The 19,891-nt window shown below is 47.7% G+C and overlaps 1 protein-coding gene across 2 annotated transcripts in view; it reads right to left on the bottom strand.

Moving 5' to 3' along the window:
* The window catches only part of LOC128876564 (toll-like receptor 6), a 49,048-nt gene extending 35,885 nt beyond the window's left edge, over positions 1-13,163 (bottom strand). Inside the window, exons 1-2 of one of the 2 annotated variants that reach the window (XM_054123033.1) lie at positions 8,593-13,163; positions 577-5,616 (exon numbers count right to left, since the gene is read on the bottom strand). In XM_054123033.1, coding sequence (XP_053979008.1) covers positions 8,609-12,262 — 3,654 coding nt within the window. In that variant the 5' untranslated portion in view covers positions 12,263-13,163 and the 3' untranslated portion in view covers positions 577-5,616; positions 8,593-8,608. Of the gene's footprint in view, positions 1-576; positions 5,617-8,592 lie in introns of those variants that run through there. The other variant, XR_008457068.1, reaches the window with a different exon arrangement.
* Between the last annotated feature and the right edge of the window lie 6,728 nt (positions 13,164-19,891).

Below are 19,891 nucleotides of genomic sequence, written 5' to 3'. Positions count from 1 at the left end.
TTTTAACACCGAACGCGTTATCGATTTCTACGCGGTCGTAAATCCACGAAAACTCTGGTCCCTACCGGTGAGTCATATTCGATCCTTTGCATTAACCGAACAACTCACGAGGGGAAAAGTGCAGTAAAATGGGGATCCGTGGAACGTCGTAGGGAAGGGGGAAAAAGTAATCAACGTAACCATATTTTACGGAACACGTATACGCACCGCTGTATTACATCCGCTATGATAAAAATACAACGGACACCACTGTGAAAAATTTCGCTGGAAAAAAACTACGGTCCGATATAGCGTGTTTTTTACGTATAAACGAACATCCCCGCGCTTCCCGTGACAAGCTCGTCGTTAATGATTAAACCGGGCGGAAGGAAGAATTTTCGGTGACAGGAAGCGACGAATTGCCCGACCACTGTAAACTGGTGAGCGCAGCTGTTGAAATACCGAGGGTGTCGACTACCAAGAAACCCTGCTTTGAAATAATTATAACCGTTCTAAGAAATTACTTTATCGCTCGAGATTTTATCCTTAAGAGAGAAATAGTTTGTATATTTATTTATACAGGAGGTTTGGTATGAGAACAAGTACAGTTAAAATAATGCAAAATAAAATACTAAACAATCATCCATGTGTTGAATAAATAGTGGGTGAGAATTCAAGAATGAAGCTAAGACGTAAAGATTTCTATTTACTATAAAGCGTTCGACCAGGTAAGCGAACTGTATTCCAATCACCCAAAGAAAAAGGATCTCGGACCGAAGGGGTTATAAACGAGTCGGAAATAAGTCAACGACCGCGAGCGACCATTGGATCGGGATGCTTTCGCTCAAACATCTACGATATTCTCGCGAACGAGGTAACGAAGGAGGTATAAATTGAAAGAGCCCGGCGAGACGATGAAAAAGCCGAGAGTCGTATGAAATTTTCGCCAAGTACGCGACGTTCGTCCCCGTTAACTTCGTTGCGACGCGGTTCAAAGCACCGAGGGACCTTCTTAAAGCCGTGAGAGGAATGGAAGTTGGAAGTAATAAAAAATGGTTAGCTGGGTGGGGCAAAAGAAGTTCGATAAGATAAGAAGCACGAAGCGCGTATTAAAAGTGGAAGTGGCTCTTAAGTAAAACGCAAGAAGCTCTCCGATGACGAAGTTAGCCCGCGCGGGCGGCGCGACAGGAATCGTCGAGCGCCGAAGGGAAGAGACGCTTTCCAAATTGACCAAACACGCTACCGAGATAAGTCTGTTAACGACTTCACCAAAGAGGCAACCGACCCGTGTTCTTGCACGAGGAACTCGAGGGAAAACAATCTCGGCGATGCATGACCAGTCGTACCCAGTCCCGTGACTAAAAGCGTCATAAAAATTCTCGCTGTTCAAATATTGCGCGCGGATGCAGGTGCCGTCCGCGTGTAGCTAAGCGTTCGATAAGATTAGTCGAATCTCTCCGAGAACGCGTTGGGTGTCGTAAAGCAGCGAGCTCCGCACACCGCGACGCCCGGTCGGGGCTTCCGTTATTATTTTACCCGGAGGGCAACATTTAATGGAAGACCTCTGCTATTTTCATTAGCGATTCGACGCACCGGAAGCTCCGATTTACTCGTTAACGAGTAATGCGAGAAACACGATAGTAGGCGGGATATCGAATGTGCAAACAGTGAAATGTACACGACTTTTGTAATTAATTTTTCTGCTTTTAATAGAACACGGCATGCAACTCGGTGTTTTTTGTCGGTGGAATGTCGATGTTTTTTTTTTTTTTAGGATAAATATCGGGGGAACCATTCGGTTAAATTCCTATACAACAAACAATATTCTTCGCCAAAGGCCTCGTGACATTTTGTACGTACGAGAGTAATTCGGTTTCAATTAAGATTCGAAGAATGTATTCAACACTTGGGTAGTCATTAGACACCGAACTTTCAGCAAACATTGCCAACTGTTGTAGGAATGCGTTATAAGCATTATCATCGCATAGTTTCCAAGCATTCAGCTATCAGTGGTGTCCAGTATACGAAACCTTGGTATCGTGTACTACTATCTCGAATCCCACCTTCTCCTGCGCTAATTTGCAATCTTCGAAGAATCTCTTGGAATATTTCAGTCCGCTTAAAAAGCGACGTAATCGCAAATTCCAACCATGACGAATATCCGAAAGCTACACATTATCTACACAGTTTACCGTGTACAAAAAATAAAAGCCCACGTTTCCCGAATCTGTCGAATTTCAATAATTCCGTGGCACAGATTTTCATTTACCAAAGTCCATCGCCCTCGCGTTGAACAATGAAAGAGCGCCATAGAATCGCACTCCAGATCGTCGCTCGTTATTCATCCATTCGTTCGAGCAACGCGATTCGTCATGCAGGCGTAACGCGCCTAGGATAACGGCAGAGACGTGCATTTTATTGCAATAATAGATGACGAGTTAAAACGGCGTATAGCAATTCATTTTCAACGTTCGTACAATTGAATAGCTCACAGTTACTATAACATAGTCCTGTTATTTCAATGAATAACTCGGCGAAGCTTTTATTCGTTGACTGTGGCAGTTCAATAATTGAGATCGATAAACTTTTATTTTGTAGTCGTCATTCAAAATATTGTATCCGTACGATATTTGACATACGCCGCGTCATCTGCCAAACGAGTGGGATGCTGCGCGACTCACAGGCCGAGTCATCGGTCTCGAACGCGTTAAAAGGAACGAGGAACACCGGAGATGGTTCGTTCGACTAGTTTCGTTGGGCGGTACCGCGAGTTACATTTATGCCCGATGAAAGAGCTGCTTTCGGAAGGGTTTCTCGGCGAAGAAACGTACAATACCGACGAGACGAGAGGACGGAGCGTTTGGAAAGGGTCGCGGGATAAGGAGAACGGCTCCGTGGCCTCGTGAAACGCCGAACTGACAACGAGAGGGCACCGTTTGTTCGAGGATACGGCTACGGAAGCACATTTCGCTGGAGACGGTGGACAATGCAACGCAGACGCGACGATTGATACGCCAATCTCGGATATGTAATGCCACGGTTGTCGATACGCGGATACGTCAAGCCAACCGTCTTTCACGTCCGCGATTCGAATTGACACGATACGTCGATATATACCGAAAGATTCTTCGGTGGCGCGCGTGAACGGATCATTTTATTGTCTTCGATCGCGACATATGAGCCGTGATTCGTCAGATATTTTTCCCACCGATGATATATTATCTGCAGCGGTTTCATCGACGTCGACGGAAGGCGCGATTCAATTCATCCTTTGTTATGTAAATGCGCGCCGAGTTAATGGATTTATTGAAATTTACGAGGGTTTTAAGTTCAATCCACGGATACGAACGGAGGTCTGGTGGAGAGAGTAATGAAACCACTCTGTTTTTTCAATTATTTTTCTTTCGTTCTTTATTAGTCTTTCCAGCAGAACACATTTTTGCGCGAGCAGTTAGAATTTTGCTTCGTTTTCTTTACGCATATACGGATGGTATCCGAACCACCCCCGTGTTATTAGAGGTACCGACGCTTATTCTTTTGGTGCGCGTGTAATTAGAGCCATGACGCGGTCCGGACTCGTACTACGGATCGTAAAGTTTATCGCGCAATTTGCGTAATGCGCGCAAAGAATTCTAACGAGTTAGGAGCGACACGAGCCGCCAGTTTCTTTCAATTAATTCTGGAGTGCGTCCTTCGACGTCTGTGACTAAATACATAACCGCGCGTGAAACGCCACCCTGGGCGAGAAAAGAGTAATGGAGGACTCGAGACGTTGAGGAAAAAATGACGTTTAACCAGAAATTAGTGAACAGAGGAACTGCGTAGTTCTCGCGTTTATCGTTTGCTGTTTGGCGATAGAAACGATACCGTTTCGATACCACTGACCGTCAATGATAATCTGGTATCGATTAGTATGAAACGTGTAGATATCAAAGAGAACCGATAACCATTTGATACTTGGCGAACACATTGATACTCGCTAGACTCGAAAATATCGCAGAGTTTAACTGAGTGTAAAAATGATGGGTCTTTGACAAACGTGCCATCGCGTTACAATAGATATTTTAGTCAGATTTTAACGAGCCTATCCGAAATTGTAACATCTTCGATCCTATCTTAGTAATCGAACAAGTAACTCGAAGTGTACAATTAGAAGAGTATTTAAAACTATAATAAATAGAACTAGAGGAACGCGTTGGAACATTGCGATGTTTCCTTTGTGTACGCATACCTTAATAACTAACAAAGTGCAAGAATGGTTGAATTTGTGCTATCGTTATAAAGTATGAGTACGCAGAGGCTAATTGAGCCGTTCATTGCACAAATCGATTACTCCATAAAACAAAAGATTGACAAATGCGATGAAATAATGTACATTGTTTTTTTTAAAATTCCCTGTATAATATAAATTCAAATAAATATTACCAAAGAATAGCCAAAAACCAATCGCCAGTAATGTTACAATTTTTATGCGATTAGTGGAGTTAATCGATTCGTGCAGTGAACGGCTCATATTTTTGCCTTTTATCAGTCCTTGTCTCTCGAATATATCGTAACGTAAAATAAAAATGAGATTCATCTAATTTAATAGATGTATAGTTTAAATGATCTAATAGTTTAAATGAGGTACAGTAATTAAATTTATATACCTGAGAGTTGCAGACATAGCCCTTATAATTTATAATCCTTACGTCTAATGTAAAACGTATTTACAGGTGAAACTATTATATTATATACAACAAATCTAGTTTTTGGAGTGAAAACTAAACAACATCTATACAAGTACAACAAAATTACCCTTCCACTTTTATTAATGCTTATTTCCTGTCGATTAGATATCGTATTTCATTTTTTATAAATTTACAACAGCACTGGTTGAGTATTCGTGACAAAATTGCCACCATCGGAATTTAACGCCAATTATTGCCAAAGAGTACGATATCTCTCGATGCTTGTCACCGAATCGATTAGATATCGCAAGTATTCATTTCCTGTGGTGCGTCGCAAGGTGCATTTCCAATCTACTCAAAGTTATCATCGCTTACGAAAGCGGATCGTTCGAGAGCACGTTTCTCGTTCGAAAAGAGATCGACTGATTTTCATAATCCGACGAAGGGAGGCTGAGAAACGCACGGACACTTCCGTCTCCGTCACGTTTAAACGCTGCATCGGAACGACCACCCATCGGGGAGGATCGCGCTCACAAGAAAAGAGAGAAACCGACGCTACGAACCCTCTTTTAATTTCTAACGTCCCTTCGAGTCGAAAAAGATGCACCCAAGGTCGATGGTAATCCCGTTTGTCTTCCAAATTCGGCCCACCCGTTGTCAGGTACAAACGCATAGGCCGACGAATGGGTTCACAGACGCAGGATCTACCTGTTCCATCGGTAGACACCTCGAGACAGCCCCCTTTTCTTTTTCGTTCCTTTTCCTCGTTTCACTACCTTTTGGCCGGGATTACCGTCATTTTTCTCCCAGTGAAACATTACGAACGCCCGGGTTCGCGTAATTACAAAGGCGAAACACGTTTTCGACGTTCGACAGGTTCGTCGACGGGAAAAATCATTTTTCGCCGATTGAATCTGCCCGGTTTATCCGCGGACGATTCGTGCCTTCGTCGTTCCTTTCGCTGCCGCTGGAAAACACACAAATACAAGGGAATTATGGGACTAAATTACGCGTGATGTACACTTAAAAGCGCGTTGCACGAAGTATCCAACCGTGGAGCCAATCGATGAAAACCCATTTCTTCAACCCCCTCCGCGACTCGTACATCATACCCGAAATCGAAACTGACAACAAAACCCCACCGCTGGGCGTATGGCGTGCAATAAATCACGGTAAAAAGACCACGATCCTTTTTCCCCTGCCAACTCGACGAGAAACCCTAGCTTCTCTTTTACCGTCTGCTTTTCGGGCTGATCTTACAAAGCGCCTCTCACTGCCGAAGGAAAGACACGGACCTGGATCCTTCATCTCTCTCTCTCTTTCTCTCTCTCTCTCTCTATTTAAGAGCTAGATCGTTTTCCAAATACTCGAGACACGAACATAAAGCTCTTCACGCGTGTACGCGAATTTTCACGGACCACTTTCGCCAGCCGAGGAGCAATTTAAAAACGTTTCTTTCCCTGAATCGCTTGACGGAAGAATATACATAGGGTGAGCTGGAAGTCTGTCCGCAAAAATTCTACTTTGCGTCTCGAGACGACGGAACAGTTGCAATAAACGTCGGTCCTAAAGCCATTTGTTTGTGAGGGACAAACACTTTCGACTTAAATCTTGTGCGCTTCTCGGTTCGATCGAAATGGAACTACGATTATTAAGATTGGGTCATCCCATACCACAGTAAATACACGAAAGTGATTTCTACTAACGGGGGGTGTGTTTATATAAGCACCATTTCGCTCGGGAATCTGATAAATCGATACCGCGAGGGCGAATATCTGTTTACGCAAGAACAGGTCGAACGAATCTTGCGAAAGTTTTGCTGTGATAAATAAATTATATTTCACTCGCTGCGTTATGTGTTGCACATAATGTGGTACGCAAACCGTGATTCTCAAACCAAACGATATAAATGGTGTATTCAAAATGATACGGGAATTGACATACTCGTGGGGTTCTTCGACCCCTATGGTAAAAAAATATCACCCCTCCCTCTTAGATTTTGCCTTTCCTACCAAATGCGTCCGGATTTTTTCGTTAGCGTCGAGTACGCCTATATATTCGGAGACAAATCATAGTTCATTTACTCTAAAAAGCGACTCGGCGACAGCTTTTTCCTACAGGGAGCGCGAAAATCGCTGGGCACAATAGCCGTTCCCGTTTGCGCATTGTTGAACTAATATATTTTTTGCGTAATCCCGTAAGACGAGCGGATCGAGGGTTATTCCAGTGATGGAGGCTGGGCCCGTATCGGCGCGGCTTATCAACGGATCAGCTGCTAATGGAAGCCGTCATGACGCGGGCGTGAATGTGCTAGTTCGCCGGATAAAAAGGGTCCGCTCGCAGTCCCTTCCGAACCCTAGAATCTCCCTCCACGAGGCGAGCGACCACCTTGTCGGGGAACAGCTGAAACTGAAGCGTGTCGCGAAAAGTTAACGCGCCTCGTCGAGTTCTCGTGGCCGGGAACGGTCACCCGATACGAACGACAGGGTCAGAGGCTCGAGAGGGAGGTGGCCAACATTGTTGCAGAATTCTGGGGGGCCAATGGATCAATTGACTTTCCTAATTTTCTCGTACACCGCGACAAAGTACAGCTCGTTGGGACATTTCGCTTTACGGTGGGGTGTCCTAGGCTGCTTCGATGGATTGTATTCGAATCAATCCGGGGGCCGACGACTCTTTCCGCGCCAGATGAAACGAGACTGATTGGCGGCGGAGCCGTGTGGCTGGTCTCGTTAACAGGTCGCATAAATGGCAGGGAAATCGCGCGAGCCATGGGAAACGGGTCGTTCGAAATTCGATCTCCTCCTCTACCGTTCGTTAATCGTTGCGCGATGTTATGAAAAAGCTTCCTTAGAAAGGATAGACCGAGTATCGGTTTAAAAAGAAACCATATTTCATGTCTCGTTCGAGCTCGCGACTTTGTTTCCTTCGAACTTCGTTAACATTGAATATGTACGAAGCTTTGAAAATGTATTCTTGAATCCTAAAATTTCGCAAGTACGTTAAGCAAAAAGGAAATACGTTAAAACCCAGTGGCTAAATTGTCGCGGGGATGCATATCGCAGTCTACACTGGATTAAGAACGCCATCGACTACCGCGATAATCGATAAAAAATATAATGTGCCCGTTCCGTGTACGCGGGCGGACGCAATTCCGACTATATTCCTTTACTCCCTGGCAGGGCGCCATCCGATAAAGGCAACTTAATTGGTAAGTGGGTGAGAATTGTCACGGACGTGGGGCGGACGAGCCAGCCGATCAATAGAGTTTTCTAATTGTATCCGACGACAGACGACAAATTTAACGCGTAATGCTTTTCGTATACCTCCGACCGGTCCATATGTTCCCGCAAACCCACCCGCCGAAGATGACCCCATTCATGGCGCGATCACAATGGCGCGAAATGTGTCGCCGTTAAATCGGGCTTGTAGGTCGAGACTCCTGTTCAACGCCACGGCTACGGTAGTCTCGTTAGTTTGTCATTCGGAAATGATATATAATTTTAGGCCGTAGCCGTTATAGAGGTAGGCGCTGCTCGAGTTTCAGCTTTACGAACGGATCGAACTACTTTGGCGCGCTATAAATCCAATCGAATCGAGAGATTCGCAAACGAGAGATTTCCTTTGAGTTCGAAGCGAGAGAGACGGAGGGAGCAACGATAATTTTCTATCGAAAAAGAGCGAACGTTAATTCTCTGTTGAGCAACAAAGGAAAAATTTCGTCTCGCGATAATGAAATCCGATCGATCGGCACGGAATGATCTTCGAATTGGTATTCAACTCGACGCTTTTTGATCGTCCAATGATCATTCGGATCCCTTCGGCTCCCGCTATTGTTGCCGACCGCCATTCGATGTCCATGGTTACTACGAACGGGAGGGAAAGAAAACCGGGGGCAACGTCGGAAGAGCAAAGCGTAAGAAGATCGAATAATGGCTCTTACCTAAATAATGGCAGTTCTACGTCCATTGATGCTGCGCCGGGGGCGGCGGCGGAGGCGGCAATGGCAGGGGTCTCTCCAAAACAGGAACAGGGGACACGTCTGGCATGGCGAACCTCAGCTTCTGCCAAAACAACTTGTCCCCCCACACCAGCACGGTGTGCGACGTGATTCTCTTTTTGAGATCGGCGTCGAGATCTCGTGGACACACACCGCCTACCAGGAGCAGGATCACCGAGCGGCCCTTTCCTTTCAGAGCGTCCCTGAGCGCCGCTTTAAACTCGAACCTGGACCACTCGCCGTGCAGAAAGTTCTTGGACAATACCAAAATGGTGCGCCTCGAGGAATCGGCAGCTTCGGCGACCGCGTCGGCGACGTTGCTCCCGGCGCCTAGGTCTCGATAATGCAAGCATAATCTGTAAGATGTCTCGAGACCAGGCACCAGAATCGTCGAGACGAACGCCTCGTCCACGGCTGAGTAGGAAATGTAAGCGTCGAAGGGTTTCTCTTGATCCTCGAACGCGGCTGTCTTGTAGCATGCGCGCAGACCACATCTACTGGCCGCCCATGTCCTTAGAGTGCGGCGATGCTTGAAGGCGCCACACACCAGCGCCACCGTGGCAAAAATCAGCACGGCGGTGGCCAACAGGAGCGGTAGATAAGCCTCGAGCGGTCGCGTCTCGATGGCCGAGATCGTGCCAGTTAATGCCGCGCAATTTATGACCGATCCGTTTGCCGGATGAGTTATGGGCATGCCGAGGGAACAGGTGACGGTCCTCCAGTCGCTGATCTTCGCCCGGTTGCGGGACATCCACTCGCGCACGCGGTCCAAATAAGAACACTCGCAGCTCCAAGGATTGCTGGACAGCCCGATATCCACCAGATACGGATTCTGGCCGAGCTGCCAAACGGCGAAAGTGCCTAGTCGATTGTTCTCCAGTCGCAACACCTCCAGCTGACGTAACGGAAGAAACGTCCCGTTATCTATGAACGTCAGCAGATTGTTCTGCAGGTAAAGCTCCTTCAGATTCTCCAGCGGCATCAGTTCCACGCCGTTAAGCACGCTTATCTTGTTGTTCTCCAGATGAAGGACCAGCAAACGTTTCAAACCACTGAAGGTATGATTACGTATAGCGATGATGTTGCTATCGTTCGCGTACAGGATCTGCAGGTTCTTTCGGCCGATAAACGAGTGGGAGTTCAATTCTCCGAAATTGTTTCCATCGAGGTAAACCTCGGTGGCGTCCATAGGAAGACGACCAGGAAGAGTTTTGTATCCCGAGTTGGAGCAATCCACCACGTTCGCCGACCAGGATTGATCGTGATAGCAAGTACAGTTGGCCGGGCAGGTCATCTCGCAATCGCAGGCATCGAAGTCGCAGCAATGACAGAGCGCGAAGCAATGCGCCTTGTACGTGCAAAGGAATTGAGACGGTTTCGCCTCGAGCAACGGTATGAACGATTTGTGTCGATCGTAAGGAAGCCTGCAGTAGACCGAGCCGAGGTCCATTACCCTCGGGTGTTGTCTCAGCAACAGCGAATTGATTCTTTGCAGCCACTCGGTGGTGCAGTCGCATATGAAGGGGTTGCCACCGATGTAAAACTCCGGGAGTTGTCGATACGCCGGCACTTGAGTCAACTGAAACGCGGACAGATTCATCCGTACGATCTGATTCGCGTAAAGATCCACCCTGGTTAGATTCTTCTTGTCAAAGAATGTCTGCGGCTCCACGGTCTGTATCAGATTATCGTTCACGAACAGAAGCTCGATGGAATCCGGTATCGACCTCGAGTGTATCCTCGTTAGCCGGTTGAACGACACGTCGAGACTCTGTAATCTCATGCCCTGTGGCGCGACGCCGAGATCCATAATAAGATTTTTATGCAGATCCATCCACTGCAATTTCTCCGGGAGGTAACTGTAATCGAACTGGACGATCATGTTGTCGGACATGTTCAACCACAGTAGACCGGGCGCGCTCGCGAATATGCCGGACATGTCCTGCAACAAATTCGAGTCCAAACGAATGGCCTGTAACGCCGGGTTCGCGGAAAACACGCCGTCCTCCACCGCTTCGATCCTGTTCCGCGCCAGGTTCAATATCTGCAACGCGGGCAATTCGGCGAAATCCTCCATGGTGACGTTGGTGATTTCGTTTCCGATCATACGTAATCCGTACAGGCTCGACATTCCTCGGAAACCGGGCCTGTTCAGGCTTCTGATCTGATTCTCACCGAGGTCCAACGTACGCAACATTCTCATGTCTTTGAGAGCGACAGGTATGCTGTCCAGGGTGTTCCCGGACAGATTCAGGTCCTGCATACTGGAACAATTCCGAAAGGCATCCGGGTGAATTCCTTCGAGCTGATTAGAGTCGAGCGAAAGCAGAGAAAGTGCGAACAGTCCGTTCAGGGAGTAAGCGTCCAGATAAGTTAATCGATTGTACGCTAAATCTAGCGTATGCAGATTACTCATCGGCGCGAACGTGTCCGCCGGTATAGTTTCTATCTCGTTGTACTGCAAATTTAATATCTGAAGGGTGTAGAGGTCTTTGAAGAGGGCCGGGTCCAATCTGCTGATTCGATTGTGGGACAGGTTTAGGAGCACCAGTCGAATCAGTCCGGAAAAGGTCGCGGAGTTGAGCCACGAGCTCGTTAGCGCGTTCCTCGATAGATCCAGAGCGACGAGCTGATTCATGTCGGCCACGAGCCCGGGCGACAGCACGCTGATCGAATTGTTTTGCAATCGCAATTCCTTCAATGATTTCGCCGCGTCGCGGAACATGACCGTCGGTAGCGCGACGATTCTGTTTCCAGACAGGTCGAACGTCTCCAAGGACCTCAGTCCGTGAAGAGCTTCGTCGGCTACCCTGGAGATCGCGTTGCTCGACAAGTTGAGCACCCTAAGCCGTTTCAATGACGAGAACCCGTAGTCGGGCAGAACCAAGATTTGATTATTCGACGCGTCCAGCGTCTGCACGTCCAAGGAACAGGAAACCGGCGCGGCCGTCGATTCCTGCAGGCGCCTCGGGTGCTTCTCCGCCATCTCCCTGAATCCTAGATCCCCGATGTCCTTGAGCATGTTCCAGGAAATGTTCAATGCGAGCAGGTTCGAGAGCGGGCAGAACAAGCGTTCCGGTACCTGCCAGATGTTGTTCCACGACAGATCGATCTTCTCGATCTGCGGCACCGAGTCGAATGCGCCGCTCTCCAGCTCCAGGCTGTACTTGCTCTTCCGTCCGTTCAGGCTGCGAACGGTCAGATTGCGAAGATCTCGCAGCCCGCAAAGAACCTTGGCCGGCCAGTGTGCCAACTTGCATCCCGTCAGTCTCAGCGAGCGCAGCCTCCACAACTGAACGAATCCGTCCACGTTCAGCGCTCCGTTCTCCAACGTTTCGGTATCCTCGCAGACGACATTCACGGAGGTCACGTACTCGCTCGTCGCCTGAGAAAAGTTCGTTTTCAGGAAGCCATTGTCCGAGTAGCTGTGCACGCAGGTCACTGATCCGTCTTGCCGAGAGTCCCACGAGCAGTGCTCGGGCAAATCGAGCTTCGGCGGCAGCTCGCTGGTCACCGCGAGCACGTGGCACACCGGCAACAGAAGACAGTAGCAGTAGGCCAACGACAGCCTCACCGATCTCCCGTGCCCTCTCGGAGCACCGAGTCCACGCATCTTTACCGAGCTCGTTGGCTTTCCTCGTTTCCGCTCCTTCTGATCATCACACACCGCTCCGCCGCTTCCTGCATTCGTTGTTAACGCACGCTGTCGTCGCTCGTATACGCTCTCCAATATTTGCTCCGACCGACTAACATGTGTGTCTCGTGCAATCGATACGAAAATTGTTCCGGGTCTTCCGTCGAGATCGTCCCGATTAACGTCGACAGTCTCAAATTTCGTCGATTACGTGTTCGGAGCAACGAGTGTTCTTCCCAACCGAGCGACGCCACGTTTCACCGAGTACCTCCAAGTACTTTGCACTCGAAAAATCACACTTCACTCGGTCGACAGGTCCATCCACAGCGCGCCGGGAATCCCTCGCGAAACACTTGACCGGGAAGTCGACGTTTCGCGCGCGAGAAACGGAGCAAAATTCGAGATGATCGCGTTTAAATCGACGCGCTTCGCGAACCGAGTTCGAGCATCGCGTAATTTAGGAATTCCTCTATCCAAGCGATAATTGCTCGCGCGAACGACTCACCGAATTCTCAACGAATTTCGCCAAGTTGTTCATCTCTATCTTCGCGTTCCAACATTCCAGACTCGATAAGTTTTCACGGTCACCGCAAAATGTATAGCAACGAAGCCTGGTTGACACTGTTCGAAATTGAGACTCGCGGTCACAGAAATACCATTTCCTCGTTCACCGAAATAAATCTACTCTACTCGGTCCAAGAGCAAGCGAGAAGAAGGTATCGAAGCGACTGAGACAGAGACCGTGACACCCTCAACCGTAACACTCTGTACGGTGGCCACCGCGCAACTGACGGTTGAGATCTCTTCAGCATCTAACTCGACGCAGCGTCCGCCAATCGTTCGTTCCCCCAGCACTGGCGGCAGCACCAACACACGCCGAAGACCGGCACCCGACTACGGGCGAGCACGCGCCTACGTCGCTTCTTCATGGTGGAACGAGGACGGCGCGTGTTCCCTCGAATCTGCTCGTCCCTCTTTATCCAAGATAGCTGGAAATCGCGCGCGCTCCTATCGCGAATTCCCCGTGTTTCCGTACATGCGACGACGTACGCTGGTGTAACGCGCGGAAAGGGATGCCCGCACGCAACCTGTCTCTATCTTCTCGCCATTTGTGCGGTCGAAAAAGTTGCGAGTCCGAACTCGCGTGAGCGCTCGCCTCGACGATCTCGGTTGCGACCGGGACACCTTATACCTCGACGTCGACGGCCACCCTCGTTCTACGCGATGAAATCTTATTCTTACCCGGAGAGGACCACCCTGGTCTACGAGAGCCCGAGCGAAGCAGATCGTATCGTGCCGCGATTCCCGATCGCTTCGCGCACACCGCGTGTCTCGAGAGGCTCTGAATCGGCGCGAAACTCTTTCGCGCCGCGAATAGGTCGGCTCCTTTGCTTTACGTTACTTTCCATTTGCTTAGATACTTCTCTTCGTAATTCTCCCACTAGGGATGTCGGTATCGGTAATCTGTTGGGACTTACTGGCCCGTCTATAGCTCGGGTACCTCGGGATTGTTAAACCCGTAGCTGTAATCGAACATAGCTACAATCCCTGAGGGCTTCTCGCCACGAACTTGGATTCTTGCTTCTCTTTTCGCGAATCAAATGTGTGTTTGGACGTTTTTCGCAGTGCAATGATCAGATTGCGAACAACGATTTAGATGTAACCTAATACTTACGAGATTAGCACAATAGTCTCTGAGAGGGATTTAGTCAAATTTGTAACTCGAGGTCTCGCCAATAGCGCCTAACAACGGACGACTTTTTGAAGTCTTTCCGAACTTTGTAAAAGTTCGTAAATATTCTCGGGAGAAATGTGGCGGAACTAGATGAATTTACAAATTCTAATCGAGGCTCAGCGATGGTGAGCTGAAATTGGAGTTTCCGACCGAAAAGCGGAGAGGTGGCACGAAATATTTGTTGCGAGTATCTGTCATTTGCAGTCCTTTTTTTTTTTCTATCGACTGTTCCCACCGGAATCAAATATTTGAACTACTATTGCGAACACAGACTGCCCAATAAATCGCGGTACAACGGCGAGAAATTGCTTCGTCGTAAAACATTCCGTTTCAGATGACGCGATCATTCGAGCTAATTTCGAATACGAATTTCCATCGCGACGTTCGCGGATGAAACAACGTAGATGTATCGTAATCTCGTGACGAGACTTTTAATCCGAAGAAGCAAGGTTCTTGCTTGAAAATATGATTATTAAAATAAACTAAGCATTATTTAAAGAAAAATTTGGGTAAGAGAAGGCGTGGAACGCTTGTACGAGTTCGCGATTCGATTGTCGAATTTGCACGAGCGAACCGGTCTTTCCCCTCCATCCTCTCTCTCCCCTCTTCCGACAGTTGTCTCTATCGCGATCCACGCGATATTCGGAGCACCACCCCTGTCCAAGGACTGCTCATAAAAAGGTTTCGATCAGTTTTTAAGTGGTCGACCGAACGGTGTTCCGTTTCGTTTTGCGGACGAGAACGAACGGAGAGAAAGGAGAGGATCCATCGGTGTGCCGTGAGCGCGTATTTATGCGCAGGTATCAAGGATCTTCGATTCGCGTGTAACACGACGACTGACTCCGCTGGATCGAGTCCTCGATACGCCCCGAATAAGCCTCACTGATTCATTCTTGTCCACCCGTCGAGAGACGTCCGACTTGATCGATGATGATCCAGGATGATTCGTATTGTGTGTATCGTGCCGCGGTGAATTGAACTTCGGGAAATCCGCGGGGTGCACGGCCAAGATCGTGTAACCGCGACGCGTTTCACGCGATAAGCGACATCGAAATAGGCAAAGATTAGCCCGTATTCGTGCAGCTCGATTAGGAATCTCGAATGGATGACATCGAAACACCCATGCGAGTCCCGCGCCGTTTGTTCGGTCGAAGCGTTCGACGCGTGATTTCGACGGAGTTTCTTGTAGCTAAGATTGATCACCTCCTTAATTGACGTATACCAAGCCAAACGAGATCTTCGCCCGTGCGTATCACCTGTTACGAAGAATTATTGCACGCAAATACTCGTCACGAGCACCGACCTATCGGAATTCCGTCTTCTCCGGACGATATTGTTCGACCCACGCCGAGTTACTTTATTGTTCGAAGATAATTAACGACGATCCCATTCAGGAGGCTGTCGCGCTTCAACGTATTACGTGAGTCGTCCGATAAAAATCAGTAAAAAACAGAGATATCGGGGTTTCTCGGAACGTAATTAATACTTTTTCACTGGCGAGACAGAATCGCACCCTATGGCAGCTAGTAATTAAAATCATTAGGACCGAGAGAATCCCAGATCGTTATAACTCCGACGAGAGGTTCGCGGGTGGTTGAAGAGAGTTTTCTTTCGGGCGAGAAATGCCCCGGCTAAAGTCAACCGTGGAACCCTAAACTCTACCGTTGGCTTGAAATAGGTGTGCTTGGTGTCGATGAGCCACACGCGTGTACACGCTCGTAGACGGACAGATCTCGGTGAAAGCAAGGACCAGAAACACTTGTTCGCGCTGGATAACTTTCGTTCTCCCCTAGCCTCGATCGTTGTTTGTCTTATTTACACCGTGTCTCGTCATTCGTCGTCTCGAACTTTTTCGAGCGGATCTTCTCGCGAAGGATGCTCGTCCCCATCGGGACACCGAACTCCCTTCGGCCTAACCTTTAGCCCCTAGCCACTTCGTGGTAAACTTTTCTTCCCGATTCGAAAATCAATTAGCGGGCAGATTCAGTTTCTATCTAAGAAGGCGCAATCGCGCCGGTGACGCGCGATCTTCCAAAGCGGAGCGCCGCGGCCGAGAATGGCGGTGAAAAAGAAGTTTTAATTAAAGCTAGAATAAAAGTTTAATCGAGCAAAAGGGATTAATTGCCCGAGAGGGGTTAGAACGAGCGAGGGGTCAAAGAGACTGCTGGCTGTTACTCCTCCTCCTCCTCCTCGATGATTCCGCGGCTTCTCGAGTGCCGTGGACAAGAGAGCCTCCCCATAAATACTCGCGTCGAATGCTTCTCTGAAAGCCCTTTTTCGTTCGCAAACAAAGCCGCCTGCCTCGATACTCGTCCCGATGGGAAACGATGTTATTAAAAGCTACGAGCTTTCTCCTCGTAACGCCACAGTCAGCGTCGTTGAGTTTTCGAGCACTTCGTCAACAAGCCTTTTCGTTACCAGATATCGATTCTTCTAACGCGATGCGTACAGGGTGGTCCGTTATCGGCGGTATAGTTGTTGGATCTTGTGTGCCCGTAAAGTCGGTTACAAGCCGAACTTTACGACTTAAACCAACTGCAATTAGTAAACTGAGATCTTTTTGGACAACGATGCAACCATACTTTAAAGAGCATTCGATTAACAATTTCACGCATGAAACATACGAATATTTCATTTGTGCGTTTCCATAGATACTTGGAAAAGAAATTCCGAGTTAATCGTCCTGGTCGCGTAATTATCGACACGCGTATGAGAGTACGAGGATATTTTTCCGCGGATCGTCGATTCGACGGTCGACGAAACCTATAAACAACCGCGTGTTCCCGTTCAAAAAATAACGAATGCCAGCTAAAAGTTACGACGTACACGGTTCATCGATTTGCCGTGGTTTTCGAAAAACGACCCGCCAAGGCCAGAAAAACATTTGCCATATAGCATCGGGGCACGAGAGCCTCCGATGCTCTTCGAATCGCTTTCAACGGGCCGTATACTGCCGTTGATGTATGGCGTTCAGAGATTTCTGGTCACCGAGTGCGATAATGTGTCAGACAATAGCATGCTTTACGACGATTTGATTTACATCGGATTTTTTCGGCGGTATTTTAGACGTGTCGAAAATCTACGCCAAACGGTCGAGCGAGCGTGTCTTCGTTTCGTTGCTCTTTGTCGAACGAGTCTGTCACTGTCCATACGACACGAAGGTAAAGTGTATAAAACGAATACCGTGTCACCGCTGCGAACACCTGGTCAGATGCAACTCAGCGGTGCTATTCTTCAGTTCTCGGAGTCTGGAGAAACATTCCTATTCAGGTTCGCGGCTCGTTTATTAGCGGATATTTGATCAATCCGAAAAGCTAAAATTAATTTTTTTTTTCATTATTTTGCCTGTTCACCGTTTTATGGTGCTTTAAGACATCGAAAAGAAAGTGTCATTTAAATATTTTTAATTACTTTTGCGAACGTAAATATACACGAACGACCGTTGCTCAACGTTGCACCGAGAGCAGAAGATATTCTAGCAATTACTCGTGACGTTTACGTATCCTCCGACAAAGACGCGGATAACGGTTGAAAATAAAATGCAACGTCGCTTGGAAGGTAGAAAGAAATCGCTGATCCGAAAGTAATTGGCAATCAGTCCGCGACTGTCTTTCAATATTGGAACAATCGGCAGTATTTACAATTTATCGAAAGATCGAGACGCTGCACTAGTCGAGACGAAAGGGTTGGAGGGGCAAAGAAAATTGAAAACTCTGGAACGACGCGCGACGCTGGTATCGAGAATTTAAAGAATGTCGCCAGGCAATACTCGGAATGAATATTGGATAACATTGCGATAATACGATTAGATTGATTTATTTAAAACGTTGATGCGCGTCGAAGATGCGATTCTTTTAGCCGCGCATCCTGAACGTTGAATATACACCCTCGTTCATAAATATGTGGACAACTTTTATTAGATATTTATTTCTATTAAAGAAGCGCCCATATACTTCTGAACGAGGGTGTACGTAGTATGAAGTGCACCTTGAGTCTCTACATTGCGTGTTTTTATATTACGCATCGAATTAGCTATCCTATGGTAAGTTGGAGAGGTCTGTTATAAGAACAACCGTATCGCGACCTCGTCGACGAGTCCGAATCCAAGGAAACGCTCCCGAGTTTCACGATACAATTTCGCTAACTCGCGTTCACTTTACGCGAAACGAAAGATACGCGGTGCACGCGCGTTTCCTTCGAGTTTACGCAAGGCGGGAAAATTAATGGATATCGTACTCGGCTACATCCCGCCGCAATTGTAAAAAGCGCGGTAGTAAAATTTTACAGGGCACAACGGCGAGTACCTACGCGAGATACGCGGGCGAAAAGTTTTCGAGAATAAAAGGAGCTTCTGCTGCCGCGGAAGGTGTAACACATTCAAGCAACCGCGTTTCGATGGTATTTTCTACGGAACAGAGGCGAAACCAACTGCGGGATGCCTGAAATGAGACAAGAGCTCGCGGAGAGCTGTTCGTCTTAAGATCGGCCATCACGTAAATTCCGAACATCGACGTCGATCTTTCTCTCGATCTTCTTCGAAACCATCGGGAAGCTCTGATCCTGCCCGGAGCTAATCCACCAAATTTTATTGTCCTCTGTATCGCGAACATTGTTGTTTGAAAAATTTCCTGGGCATCGTCGATTTCGAATAAGGTCGGATACTTAACCGCGAGCTAAAATAATAAATAGTATCGCGTTTATCGCCTTGCGCTATTGTAGCGTCGACACGAAATTAATTAGCCATTTCGCGAAACATCGTCGTACGTCTGCGAATATACGCGACTCGTTAAGTCGTTCAGGGCACAAAGAACAAAACCGAACGGGTAGCAGAGAGTCGAGTCTCGTACCATAATTTTTTACTGCTGTTCGATCCAATCGATGCAAGTCAGATCGATACGAAGAATGGATCCCCTTTTTGTTAGAACCGCGCGTCTCTACCGTGGATTCCGACGAGCCCTGGACTGCGCGTGTCCGATTTAAATCGATTTCTCGCCACTACGGAGTCCGTTCGAATTTCATTTTTTCCTTCTTTTTGTCTGCGATAAATCGCCGACATGAAAACCCGCGGTGCATTAATCGAAACTGGCTAATAGTTTTTGACAGTCCGTTCGACAAACGCTCCGACGGTGACGCGGACTCGAGGGATACATCCGGTTTAGAATTACCGAGGATAAAGGACAAAAAGTTGTTAAATAAAGCTCGCGGAATATAATTCGATCCTCGATACGAGAGCGTGTTTGCTTGGGCGTCGGTGTCATTGCCGTTGAAAATATCGAGAACGACTCGAATATAAAGCGAGTAAACGATTCAAACCGGAGCAACGCCACGATTCCTTTCGATTCGACCGAACACCGTGGATATCGTGACACGAGTTTTTTTGCTTTCGGCCATTCTAGATTGTTAATTTGTCGCACAGAACGCGCGTCGAATGCAACTATAGACCGTACATGATCTGGTTTCAATGCGAAGCGGACCTCTTTCAAGCTGCACCGGCACAACCTGAATGACATTTAACCGGAAACTTGATATCGGTGGACATTCACCGCTGGCGAGCTCTTTCAATTGATCGTGCCCTACACGACAATGAGGATCAACGACGTCGAAGAACGTGTAGCAGCGCTCAGGATGGTAGTAAGCAGCGCTGCTTCGAACAAACAGACCAAAACTCGCTCTCTTTTGTGTGCTATTGGGTTAGGGATCCCTGAGAGACGTCCACGTATAACTGAACAACTCACATACGCGAATAACGATAGTCGATGTTCGATCAACGATCGGTAGGTATGTTTTATCGATAAGGAGCAAATTATAAAATATAGGCGATAATATTAAAAATGTCTAATCCTCGATGGAAGATGTTTGGATCCCTCCATCAT

This window comes from Hylaeus volcanicus, chromosome 5, assembly GCF_026283585.1.
Source record: "Hylaeus volcanicus isolate JK05 chromosome 5, UHH_iyHylVolc1.0_haploid, whole genome shotgun sequence".
NCBI lineage: Eukaryota > Metazoa > Arthropoda > Insecta > Hymenoptera > Colletidae > Hylaeus > Hylaeus volcanicus.
Note: the sequence above shows the minus strand (reverse complement) of the source record. Positions and strands in the feature narration are given on the sequence as shown.